This window comes from Panthera tigris, chromosome B4 (genome assembly GCF_018350195.1).
Source record: "Panthera tigris isolate Pti1 chromosome B4, P.tigris_Pti1_mat1.1, whole genome shotgun sequence".
NCBI classification, from domain to species: Eukaryota; Metazoa; Chordata; class Mammalia; order Carnivora; family Felidae; genus Panthera; species Panthera tigris.
The window spans coordinates 73,135,272-73,148,576 of NC_056666.1; the positions used below are offsets into that span (position 1 = coordinate 73,135,272).

Consider the following 13,305-nt stretch of genomic DNA (forward strand, 5'->3'; position numbering starts at 1 on the left):
GAATGTATAGCAAAATTAACAAACACTATGCCTACTTACTCAGCATATGGGTATATGTACATCAGGTGTGTGTGATAGTCTCAGCCACATTTATAATTTAAGGGCTATTTGACGGCCTGGCTAAATTTTAATGTAAAATCTAGAAATACAGACACCAAAGCATACAGAGTCTAAACTCCACTACTGATCCTGCATGTTAGATGGCAAGATACTTGTGAGCCACAGCTCAGGCAATTGCCTGTAAAATAGAAAAAAAGAGAAGGAAGTATAGGGTGCAGGAAAATGCCTTTACATGTGTTCAGAAAGAATCCTTTCTGGTTCAGACTCCTCCACATGTCCACAGGCATGTAGGGACTCTTGTACAGTGATCAGTGTTTCTCCAAAAACAAGATTTGGAAAGCAGAAATAAGAGCATAGATAGAAGCACCTATATAATAAATAAAGGAACAATACTAACCTTTACCTAAAACCTAAAGAACAAAACAACAACAACAACAACAACAACAACAACAACACCCTTATTCTTTATTTTACACAACAATAAACATTTTGCCACAATTGATCTAATTCTTTGGTAATTCCTGACGAAGTCAACTTTGCAAATGTACGTTTGGGCCACGAGTTTCAAGTGTTTCTAACTAGCTATATTGTGCTCTTGCTTTCCACAAAGTCTGTTTACCGGTACTGTAATCAATGACTTATTCGTAAATTTTTCCGTATGCCCTGTGAACTTCCCTGTTTTTAAAGATGCAATTCAGATGGCATAATTTTGTTTCCTGGAAAAATAATGAGCATTCCCTGTATTCTAAACATATACTTGCTTTGGCCAAAAATACTAAAAGTAAAACCAATGAAATCCTGTGTCACTTGTTGAGAATTAAGGGAGACGGCTGCATTCAGTCTGTGCCACTTGGATACACAGAACAGACCCCATCATGTATAACAGTTTAATTGCTCTGGACATCTTAATCTGTTAAATGTTGTTTAGGCCTGAAATGAGGCTGTCGGTTTTAAAAGTGAAATACTCTTCTTCCTTGAAAATAATCTTGTGGCCCTAGGATCGGGGGAAGAGTTTCTTATTTCTGTTCATCAGTAAGCGATGATAACTTCTGATTGTAATGGCATGTGTAATTAATAAGGAGAAGGCAGTCTTAGAGATAGCATACATTACAGAAGTATATGACTATGTATACGAACACATCTCTAAGCCATTAAGATTCAGAGAATTAAAAAAAAAAACCCTTTATTTCAAACATGACATAAAGAGTGGTTGACATAAAAATCCATTCAGCTAAAAAATGTTATACCTAAAACAGGCCAAAGCACTAACACAATATAAATATTTATAGTCCTGCCTGATCCTTAGCCCTCAAATAGCTGTGTGATTAGATAATCACAAATGATGTTCAAAACATAAATAGCATATATTTATATATAATATAAGCATTGCATTCTTAGACAGTTATTTAACACCCTGGCATTGCATTAGGGGTGGCAATCTGCATTCACACGGATGCCTGACTAATATTAGACTTTATTCCTGTGAAGAATTTCACTACTGCCAACTGTGTCTTGGAAAATACCAGGCTGTACGTAAGGTACACAAACACCTGTGGCCGTCTGTCATAGATGATGTGATATCCATCCTCCAGGTCAGCTATGTGGCGCTGCTGTCCTTAGGCAGCATTTGACCAAGTACATAGGTCTAGGAATACATTTTGGCTACTCTGCAAATATTTCCATGTCAAGCACTATGCTGGGTCTTGGGGATACAGACATCTAGTGGGTGAAAACAGACATTGGCTCCATCCTCTGGAGATTATAGTCTAGCAAGGAAGAAGATAGACACTGACCAAATATATCAGACAACTGCACTAAAATATTAAAACTGTGGGGAGTGTTTGTCCCAGTCATGGAAGTCAGGGAAGGTATCGATGAGGGGGAGGGGGAGATGTGCTATGAGGAGTTAACTAGATGAGGAAGAAAGGGAAAAGGATACTAGGACCATGTGCAAAGGCCCTGTGGTGAGAAGGAATATGGCAACTTCTGGGATGGAGAGAAGGCCAGTGTGCCCATCGTTATCAGGCATTTAGGGGGCGTAGGGGATGGGGCACAAGAAGAGATCGGAGCATGCAGGGATCTGTAGGCCTGGATTGGAATGAGATCTTTCCTAAGAGTGTGATAAAGCCAGATCTGCTGCTGGGAAAGATCTTTTTATGGTGAATCACTTTGTGAATTGCTTTCTATGGACTGGTAGGGCTGTTCCAGCACTCTAGGTGGTTGAGCACATATACTTTCTGCCATTTGGTTAGGGGCAGTTGGTTGAACAAGCACCAGGATTGGTATGCTCTGATCATTCCTCAGGTTGCTGTTCTATCTATATAAGCCCAAGAATATGCTAATACTTTCTCAGAGCATTATTGTTCACAAAGATCAGACTGGAGGTTGTTAACTGAAAGAACACCAGGTGTGCATGGGCTTTGAACCAAATACTTACATAAAAAGTATGATCCCCGTGTTGGCCATGGCGTAGGAAAGGCCCAAGATCCCACTTCCCATGATAGCATTACTCAGGTTGAATGAAGACATTCCAAAGGAGGTGGTTCCAGGATGCTTAAAGAAAAAGGGGCACGTCTGAAGCAAATATTTGCCAAAAGGGTGACCTTTTTCAAATTATTCTTATTCTCACATTATCTTTGCTGGAGGAGATTATGGTTCGAAATTGAAGACTAAGATAAAATCACAGTGAACAAAAGCTGTTACTTCAGTAAAAGCATGTAATTTTCAATGGAATGGAATGCTTGGTTTTAGCAGGGGTCTCAGTAAAAATAAAAAATACAGGCTGAGTAACATAAAGAAAGGAAAGCATGTATGATTGCAGACTACATTTGGGTTAGAATGATTTCTCCAAAAAACAAATGAATTTCATAAATGATTTATGTAGCCATATGGCGAACAGGAAAAACAAGTCCTTATTCCAGTAAGGGCCTGAATAAACAGAGAATGTGCTGATCAAGGCTTGGAAAATTTCAGTCACATTGTTTTCCCACAGAGACCTAGGTAGATCAGACACCCTCAAGTCCTGTTTACTGCCTGAAAGCAGAGATTCACTTACATGTTCATCATCGTAATCTGCCAGCTTCTTTTCCCCCAAAAATCCATTTGTCAGGAATTTCTGACTTTCAGCATCTTCGTTAGTAAATTGACTGAATGCACATAAAAAAAAGAAATAAAGTAAAAACATCTAAGTAAATGCTCTGAATTGTACTTGTTTCGGGTGACCTAAGTAACTGGATCAGGGAGGAAAAACAAGGCGCTGAAACCTTTTCCCCCCTTCTCTTCCTTCTCTTCCTTCCCCCCTTCTCTTCATATCAGTGGTCCTCCCAGACCAACAACTGCCCTCCACTTATGAATGTACTTTGGGAAGGAGAGACGAAGTTAGGAAAGGAGAAAATAATTTTTCAGTTGGCATCTTTTTTTAAGCCACATTTCTTCTTCCCACATTAACTCTGCAAGAAAGAGAATGACAGCTAATGCGGTTTCCATTTAGGGACCTCACAAAGAGAGGGTACCGGAGCAGTGACTGAGTTTTCTCAACTCCTGCCCCACCATAATCAGATGATTCTCTCAATTCAGCAGATATTTGCTAAGGGCCTAGGCCTTTGATCTTCAACTCAGTCGATGCTCGAATATCCCTGTGAGAGGAACTTTCATGCCCCTACTCTGAGGATGAGGTGACCATGGCTCAGAAAAGGGAAGTACCATGCCTACACCCACTAGGCTCCAAGTCTAGGGTCTTCCATGGCGCCCTGCAGCCCCAGGCAGGGCCCTGTAGCTGGTATTTTTTCCTTTTTTTGTTTTTTTGGTTTTTTTTGCTCCACCTGTGTATTCACCTATCCCGTGCTGGAATGTAGTTCAATGGTAGCTCTGTGTCGTGTTTGGTTTTTGTGTCTGAGTGTGAGGATTTTAACTGCTCTGGAAATACATTTGGCTTATTAGACGATGAGAAAGGAAGAAAAGCATTAAAGACACCCATGAAATTGGAAGAGCCGGGAAGGAAGCAGGACCTTAAAATGTCATGATCTGTGAACACCGTGGTGATTGTGGGCTACTTGGGCAGAGGCTGGCAACTGCACATTGCCTTCCTGTACAGGTCCCACAGTTGTCTGCCAGGCGTCTTGAGGATATAGATCTACTACCACCACGTTTCCAAAAGGCTTGACTAATAATTACAGGCGATCTGTACAAATTATCCTTTGTAATAGAAGCTAATCCTGAAAATATCTTGTGAGCAAGAGGGACAACCAGGTTCCTTTTTGAGAATGTGGAACAACGCAAAGTGTATGCAGGACCAGCTGACAAAATTACTAAGCTTTATGTGCTTTTCCAGATGCTTCCTGTGCACAAGTTAGGAACATTTCCTGGCATCCTCCTATTTCTTATAGGGAGCGTCGTGCCCTCAGATGCTGCTTTCTTTCATCCCTGCACTAACCCCCGCAACCCCCTGCTCCCTTTTGGTGCTTTATTTTAATCGTCGGTAGTTAATATACTTGCTGCGTGGAGACTGGTACATAATGCTCATAGTTGGAAACAGACAATAAGATGAAATGGAGCCTAAAGCAGGCCTAAGGATTATAAAGCAAAAGTGTCGTCTGGATTTAAACTCTGGAATGCCAACATTCTTTTTTTTTTTTTTTTTTTAACCTTAATCAATACATTAGAATCCTTCAGTCCAGGAGTAGTTTTTAAAATGTAAAATGTAAAAGTAAGTAAGAGTTTCTTTCTTGAGTCATTCGTAAGTTTTTATTTTGGCATGTGATGAATTATAATAACACATGACAATATTGGATAAAATATATGAGAAATGTTTTGAACGTCTTAAATGTTTTGATACTGAACCCAGCCTGTATTGAAAACACAAGTATAATGATTTCAAATAAATGAATTGTGAACTTTTGGGAAATTAAACATATTTAGGGGAACAATCCAAACCAAATGTAAGCAAAACCCATCTTTAAGAGTGATTGTAAAATTGCAAAATGATGACCTGTGTTTGAGTCAGGAGTTAAAAGCTAAGGCACTGTAAGTGGCCCAGAACACTCGATACAGTTTTAACAAAAGCATTCCTGCTCTTTCCATTAAGGCTTTCAGAGCCCAAATCGAATGCCCCTGTAGGACTGTTCTCGGGAGGGCATCCCCTTCAGCTCGGCCACCTCTGCAGAGATCACATCTATGCTCATCTTTCTCAGAAACAAGAGCCATCAGAGTTGATCAGTTTACTAAGGGTGACGAAGTGGAGGACAAAGAAACAAGGTTTACTGAGTATCAGCGATCTTTTCAGGTATTCACTTCACCCCGAGAATGTTAGGTGCTGGTTTGTCATTCTGCATTTTTCACTGAGGCTTCCGGAAGATACATATCGTCTCCAAACTCAGATATCCACTCTACAGATTCCAGAGCCCTGTGTTCTGCCACATCGTGCATTCTCAAGGGTTGCTCAACCTAGAAAACACCACGATTTGCATGTCTGTGGCCTCTCTGGTCCAACAGCATGAAAGTTTACTCCACTGGCTCCATGGAGGAAGACCAGTGCTTCCTCCTGCGGCCTTTCCTGGATGTTGTGAAATGAAATGAGCTGTCCTTGTCTAAGGATATTCTCTACCTCAGGCCGAGATTTGGTCAAAAATTTCCTTCTAAGTGTCTTAAGTCGTGCATCATTCATGTTATATACCATATGGTGAGGAGTTAGTTTACTTTATCAAATGGCTATTGTGCACGTATCACATTCCAGGCCGTGTGATTTGTGCTGGGGCCACAGAAGCCATTAGCCTGTTGTAGCAGTATAATGACGAGAGAGGGCACACAAAGGAGCCGGTGGTCACTTCCACCTCCGGACTTCATAAGAGTTCTGACTTTGAGCTGTGTCTTGAAGGATGAATGGTATCAATAGAGAGAAAGGGGCAGGTAGGTGGGTGATACTAAAAGAGGATATTCCAGGCAGATGGAGCAGAATGAGTGAAGGCACAGGGAACTGGGAGTGGCTCAACAAGGCTTCCCTACAAAAAGGGAGCAGAGCAAGAGATGAACAGGAGAGCTAGGCGAGGGACAGATCATTGCCAAGCAACGTGTAGCCCAATCTTTGTCTTATAGCTAATGGGGAGCCACTGAAAGGCCTTACCAAGGGATGGAACAGCAGTCCCTTGGCAACTGTAAAAGATGACTTTTGCAGGGATGTGAAGAGCTAGTTGGGGGAGAGCAAACTGTAAGACAGGGAGACCAACCAGCCGTTTTAATAGGTGACAGATAGGACCTAAAGTAAGATGGCAGTAGAATGGGTACACAGAAGTGGGTGGATTTCAAGTATTCAAAGAGGTGGAACCAACTGACTACAATCAAACATTGGATGTGTGGTTCGGGGGAAGGGACAACTCAGGGTTGTTAATTGGGGTCTTCAGATTGTGTTGCTGTATGATAGTGGTGACTTTCACTGTGTTGGGGACTCCTGGGGGAGGAGCAGGTTTGGAAGAGAATTATAGGAGTTCAATATTAGACATTACAAGTTTGACTTTATACATGAGGCAGTTCTGACATGTGAGATACCCCGTACAGATGTGTAGCACACAGTTGGGTATAACGATCTGAAAGGAAGTGGAGATGTCTAACAGGCCCAAGACGTGGCATGCATTCAGTGGGTGAGACCGTGATAGTTGTGAATGAGCTTGCTCACAGGACACTTTTAGTGACCAAAGAATCCCTACAGAATTCTGGAGACGCAGCAGCATTTAAGGGGCAGTCAAAGGAAGAGGGATCAGAGAAAATAGTCCAAGAGGTAAAAGAAACGGTAGGCTAATATAACTCGAAGTATCCTATATTAATGGTACAAGAACGCTATAACTTCAATTCTAAATTAGTCACACACAGTCTAAATCAGAGACACAGAATAATGATGTAATAATGAATACTTTAGGATCAGAAAGTTGATGTGTTAACATCGATGTCATTGTTATCTCTCAAATAGGTGATGAATTGAAAAACATTGTTCTCACATCCACAAACCTCTCATTTTTCCATGGAACCTGGTCATCTTTAACCCCATACCTGCTCATTGCTGCCTTTTCTAAATTTCCCATCCCAGTGTAGCCATCTTGAACACTTTCTCCACTGATGCTCTCATCATCAGGTTCGATGTTGACATTTCTCAGTTCCATGGGATCCATTTCAGCTGTCAGCGCTTCTTGTCCACACACAAGCTCCTTCAGTGTAAACAGTAGGCTGTACCTTCAGCTTAAGGTTCTTCCTCTTTGGGCTGATGTTCAGAACACTCTGTTCTGTGAGCGGAACATAAAATAAACCATTGTAATTTTCTTTAAACTAGATAAATGAATATAGAATCACCTACTTTGTGTATGGTCTCTATAAAAACATGGAAAGAAAGTAAACTCCTGAAACTGTCATATAAATATGTCTGGCAAGTTTCCTTTACCCAATACAAAAAAGGGAAAATCAAAGAGAAGAAGGAAAATCATTAATAAATTGCTCAATCAGCAGATATTTATAGAGTGCCTATGTATATCAACATGGCAAGTGTTTTACTATTCACTGTGGGAAGAAAAAAAAATAACACCTGGCTGTGATCTTCAAGAAGCTTTTCTGTTTGTAAGCAAATTGCATGGTTTAAAAGAAAGGAAAAGTGAATTGTTGACAAAGACCTAACAAAGCAGAATCTAATGGTCTGCTTGAATTTGCTAATTGGGCATGAAAGAATTAACATCACTAAAATGCTTGATAAGAGGCAACACAGGATAGGAGGATCATGCTAAGGGAGCTGCTTTCCAGGCACTTGGATCATGAAGCCAAGATCTTTGAGTAAGCATCAGTCAACATCCATATAAAAATTAAAATGCATTTTAACAACAAAGAGACTCAGCTTTTAGGTTCTACTCTGCCTTTAATTCTTTGAATCCCAGCACTTTTCTTTTTTTTTTTTTTTTTTTTTTTTTACCTCATTTTCATAGTAACATAAAAAGGGGTGGACTGGCATTGTGTTTTAAAAAAAAAAACAAAAAACTGAATCCATCATATGTTGTTGACACAATTTCTTAAGTTTTTACTATTAGAATCAGTCCATTCTTTAACTGTTTTATTTTTATTTTTTATTTATTTATTTTTTAACGTTTATTTATTTTTGAGACAGAGAGAGACAGAGCATGAATGGGGGAGGGTCAGAGAGAGGGAGACACAGAATCTGAAACAGGCTCCAGGCTCTGAGCTGTCAGCACAGAGCCCGACGCGGGGCTCGAACTCACGGACCGCGAGATCATGACCTGAGCCGAAGTCGGACGCTTAACTGACTGAGCCACCCAGGCGCCCCCGTCCATTCTTTAACTGTTATAGTGGGAGAAATACTATCACTCTTGGGAGGTGTTCTCAAATGTGCACTACCTATTTGGTAAGAAAATCCTGAGCACAGAAACTAACATAAAAATTGCTCGAACTCATAAAATCCATAAGTCCCCTGACAGATATAAAACAACCACATGGAAATGCCTCTGCAATCCAGTACGCTAGTAGCACATCTGTGGAAGGAACACTTGACGAGTTCACAACCCTAAATTACAAAAGCCACATGAAAACTCAGGAAGAACATCAGTAAGCATGAGATATAAGATTCATACTTAAGTAACTAGAGATGGCAAAGCAATTTACTTATTTCTTTTTTAATTAAAAAAATTGTTTTTCATGTTTATTTTTGAGAGAGAAAGAGAGATAGAGCACGAGCAGGGAAGGGACAGAGAGAGAAGGAGACACAGAATCTGAAGCAGGCTCCAGGCTCTGAGCTGTCAGCACAGAGCCCGATGCGGGGCTCAAACTCACGGACCGTGAGATCATGACCTGAGCCGAAAGTCGGACGCTCAACTGACTGAGCCACCCAGGCACCCCTGAGATGGCAAAGCAACTTAAAAGAGACTTTAGAACATAATAAAAAGTAATAGGAAGATTCAAAATAAGAAACAAAATTCATAAAATAAGAACATCGTAAAAGATCAGGCTTATTTGAAAAAGAGCCGAAAAGGAATTCTAAAAAAAAAAAAAAAAAAAAAAGTCATTGAAATAAAGAGAACTCAGCTGAAGGGAGAGTCATGAAACTGGAAGATAGGTCCATGGAAATCACTCAAATTATATCACAAATAGGTAAAGAAAGACAAATACAAAGTTAAGAGACATGGTGGGGGGAAGCAAGAATAAGAAATTTAACATATTCTTTTTTTTTAAATTTTTTTTCAACGTTTATTTATTTTTGAGACAGAGAGAGACAGAGCATGAATGGGGGAGGGTCAGAGAAAGGGAGACACAGAATCAGAAGCAGGCTCCAGGTTCTGAGCTGTCAGCACAGAGCCCGACGCGGGGCTCAAACTCACGGACCGTGAGATCATGACCTGAGCCGAAGTCAGACGCTCAACCGACTGAGCCACCCAGGTGCCCCGAAATTTAACATATTCTAATAGCTCTCCTAATATGAGAAACATGTAAGTCCAGGGAGAAACAAAATAGAAAGACATAATGGCTGAGAATTGTCCAGAACCAAAAAAAAGATAGTAGCTCTCAGGATTAAGAAAAAAAAAACAAAACAAAACACATAGTGTATGTATTTTAAGTAGAAGGAAGAAAAATGAATATATTCATGAACATGAGGTAGTGTGTGTGTGTGTGTGTGTATAATAACAAATGAAAAATTATAAAAAACTACAAAAGTCAAAGAAAGAAGGGAAGACATGCGTATGGTTAAAGAAAAAAATAGAAACTTGTATTAAATGAGTAAAAAAGTTTCTCACCCATCACACAGACCAGTTTCGCTTGAGAGCAAGAACCATTAATGACCGTTTCTATTTTTAGTTCTTTATATAAAGTTAGTCCTTCTAAATTACTCACTAAAACCTCTGAGATGGTTTATCAATTCTAGACTCGTGCATATGACAGATGAGGAAATTAGTGTACTTCTTTCTATCCATCCTCTCACGCACTTCTAATTGTTGTGGTTAATGAAATGCTTTTTATAATATTGAGACTCATAATATTTTCATATTATTCTGTAAAACAACGAAGTCTCGTAATTTTCTATAGGTTGTTTTGAACACTAAAAACCAACAATCAGCATTTACAACATTATGATTGTGTTAATACTATGCTCCAAAGAACCAGTGGTATATTTGACAGCATAATAAATGATATAGAAGTCGTCTGTGATTAAAACTTTGAAAGCGAATTTTTCATCATTGTTACTTTCTGAATGGTCTCCTCCTCCACACTCTGGGTCTCACTGAGCTGCCAATGTCCTCTGAACACCATTCTATCTTCTTTCTTCAGTTCATTTTGCATCGTGCTGGAATCCACCTTGATTGACTCCTCTTACACAGTGTGTCCATGTTTGTAAACAGAATTTCTGAGTTGTTTCACATTGGAAAAATGACTTGGCTGTGCCCTCAGACTTGGTCTGAAGAAGTATTAAGTAGAAAAACAGTTTATTTTGTTAAGTTTTTATTTAAATTCCAGTGAGTTAACCTACAATGTAAATATTAGTTTCAGGTGCAGAATTTAGTGATTCAACACTTCCATACAATACTTGGTGCTCATCACAAGTGCACTCCTTCATCCCCATCACCTGTTTCACCCATGCCCCCACCACTTCTCCTCTGATAACCATCAGTTTGTTCTCTATAGTTAAGTCTGTTTCTTGGTTTGCTTTCTTCTTTTTCCTCCTTTGCTCGTTTGTTTTGTTTCTTAAATTCCACATATGAGTGAAATCATGTGACTTTCTCTGACTGACTTATTTCTCTTAGCATGATACTCCCTAGCTCCCTCCATGTCCTTGCAAATGACAAGATTTCATTCTTTTTATGGCTGAGTAGTATTCTATTATATAACACACATTACTTTTAAGCTATATCTATTTTATTTATTTTTAATTTAATTTTTTAATGTTTATTTTGAGAGAGAGCCAGACAGAGTGCAAGTAGGTAAGGGGCAGAGAGAGGAGACACAGAATCTGAAGCAGGCTCCAGGCTCCAAGGTGTCAGCACAGAGCCCAATGCAGGGCTCGAACCCACAAACTGTGAGATCATGACCTGAGCCAAAGTCGGATGCCCAACCGACTGAGCCACCCAGGTGCCCCCTATTTTACTTTTTGACCTATCCACTAACTATTTTTCACAGTCATGTTTTGAGTTTATAATAACTTGGTTTTGAACTTCTCCCTCTTTTTTTCATCCTATCTTTTTATGTTTGTTTTACAGGTGCAATATTTCCTCAAATCTTTCTAAGGACATTGATTGGAAGTTTTCAAAAGCTTCTTTTGCTCCTTAAATTTATGTATTTTTTTTTTCTGGAGTTAATTCTGTTTGTTCAACTTGGCCCTTCTCTTGCTTGCTGGTTTTCCTTAAATTCTTAGTGACCTTAGGTTGTCTATCTTTGTGAATGAAGGGGACGTGGGTTAACTTAGGTAGTACTTGAGGTTGCTCTTAAATCTTGCAGGTTTCATTGATGGGTTGCTCTCTTGTAGGTCCTGTAAGTGGCTTCTCTGCAGATGTCTGTGTATGGAGCATCCCCTGAGAACCCCACTCCCAGCCACGGGGGGCACTCTAGGAGAGGTTTCTGTGGGAGCAAAATGCTGTCATGTGTTTTCCTCGTGGATGGAGCTTCCATTCCTGCTTGTAACTCCTCTCTGTCTGCTGTGGAGGCCCTAGTGTCTTCTGTAAAGGCCCTAGATCACAGCCTTATCCTTTGAGCGAAGGCGGCAGCCCAAACGGGCTAAAATGTCCAGATCGAGGTTCCTTGGTGACCCCCTGGTCAGTGGTTGCCAGTGATCCACACCTTCTCTTCCTATACGTTGATTTAACTTGGAGCTGCTGCCAGGCTTATTCTGGGGGGAAAAAAAAGCCCACTTACCCTGGTTTACCCTGGCTTCCTTCTCTCTTTCACAGACTTTTCCAGTGAAAAATATCTGCTCTCTGCCTTCGAAGAATGCTTCCAAACTTATGTTTATTAATGACACTGATATTTTTTGGAACTTCTTTGTTTTTTCTTTTAAAAAGTATTTTGCTTAACACTTCGTTGCTTAAATTTCTCAACATTAGGTCCTAAACCCCCCAGTCTTCCAATCTACTCCCAAGACTTCATATCCCAAGGACTGCTCAAGTGACATCCTTATCCAGGCCTCTCTTCTCCTCTCCAGCTGCACATGTCCAGTGTCCTAACTGATGTATATACTTGGATATCTCAAAGGCAGTTTAAATTCCATGTGACCCAAATCTAACTTGTAACAGTGTCCTCTTCTTCCGATGTTTCCTAACCGGAGAATATCGTTACCATTTATCAAGTTACTCAAACCGGAAGCATGAGTCTTCTCTTAAAAGTTTTCCTACCTTACCCCCCACATCCAGTCCTTTTTAAAGTCTGGTTGATTTTACACCTAGTCAGAGTATTTCTCAAGTTAGTCTACTACTCTCTATTTCTGCCTCCATCAGTCGTGTCCAAGCTACCATCATTTCTTCTGCTGTCAACTGTAACAGTCCTAATCCCTGTCCTTGAACCCTCTCTTGCCTCTCCTCTCCCGCAATTTGCTTTTCACACAAAAACGAGAGTGACCTTTTAAAAACAAAACCTGGATTGGGGGCGCCTGGGTGGCGCAGTCGGTTAAGCGTTCGACTTCAGCCAGGTCACGATCTCGCGGTCCGTGAGTTCGAGCCCCGCGTCAGGCTCTGGGCTGATGGCTCGGAGCCTGGAGCCTGTTTCCGATTCTGTGTCTCCCTCTCTCTCTGCCCCTCCCCCGTTCATGCTCTGTCTCTCTCTGTCCCAAAAATAAATAAAAAACGTTTAAAAAAAAATAAAAACAAAACCTGGATCATATTTATTTGCTTAAAACCCTTTCCTGTCCCCCCCCCCCTTGTTCTTAGGAGAAAATCTAAATTCTCAACATGGTTCTGCAGGGTTCACCCTCTTTTCTGGTTCCCTCTCCTCCCCACCTCGGTGTTCTAGCTTCATCAGCCCTGGTGCAGTTGCAGGAACTCAACAAGTTCTCTACCGCCTCAGGCCGTTTGCACAGCTGAGTCACGGTACCTGGAATGCACTGTATTCTGTGCTTTAGTCAACCCCTCTAGGGGGTTCCCAGAATATTTGTGGCAGTAGGCCTGGGGGCTTCAGTGAAATTCCATTTCATTGCATATTTATTCAAAGGAACCTCACTGATTTTATTCATATTAAGCTAACCTGATATAAAAAAGTATATAAAATGCAGCAGTACTTACCACA

General features: G+C 40.5%; 1 protein-coding gene across 1 annotated transcript in view; it reads right to left on the bottom strand.

Moving 5' to 3' along the window:
* SLC38A4 (solute carrier family 38 member 4) overlaps nucleotides 1-13,305 on the bottom strand; it is a 68,468-nt gene that overhangs the window by 19,985 nt on the left and 35,178 nt on the right. The window contains exons 2-4 of the mRNA XM_007072932.3: nucleotides 7,099-7,328; nucleotides 3,116-3,206; nucleotides 2,498-2,613 (exon numbers count right to left, since the gene is read on the bottom strand). Coding sequence (XP_007072994.1) covers nucleotides 2,498-2,613; nucleotides 3,116-3,206; nucleotides 7,099-7,217 — 326 coding nt within the window. The 5' untranslated portion in view covers nucleotides 7,218-7,328. The remainder of the gene's footprint in view (nucleotides 1-2,497; nucleotides 2,614-3,115; nucleotides 3,207-7,098; nucleotides 7,329-13,305) is intronic.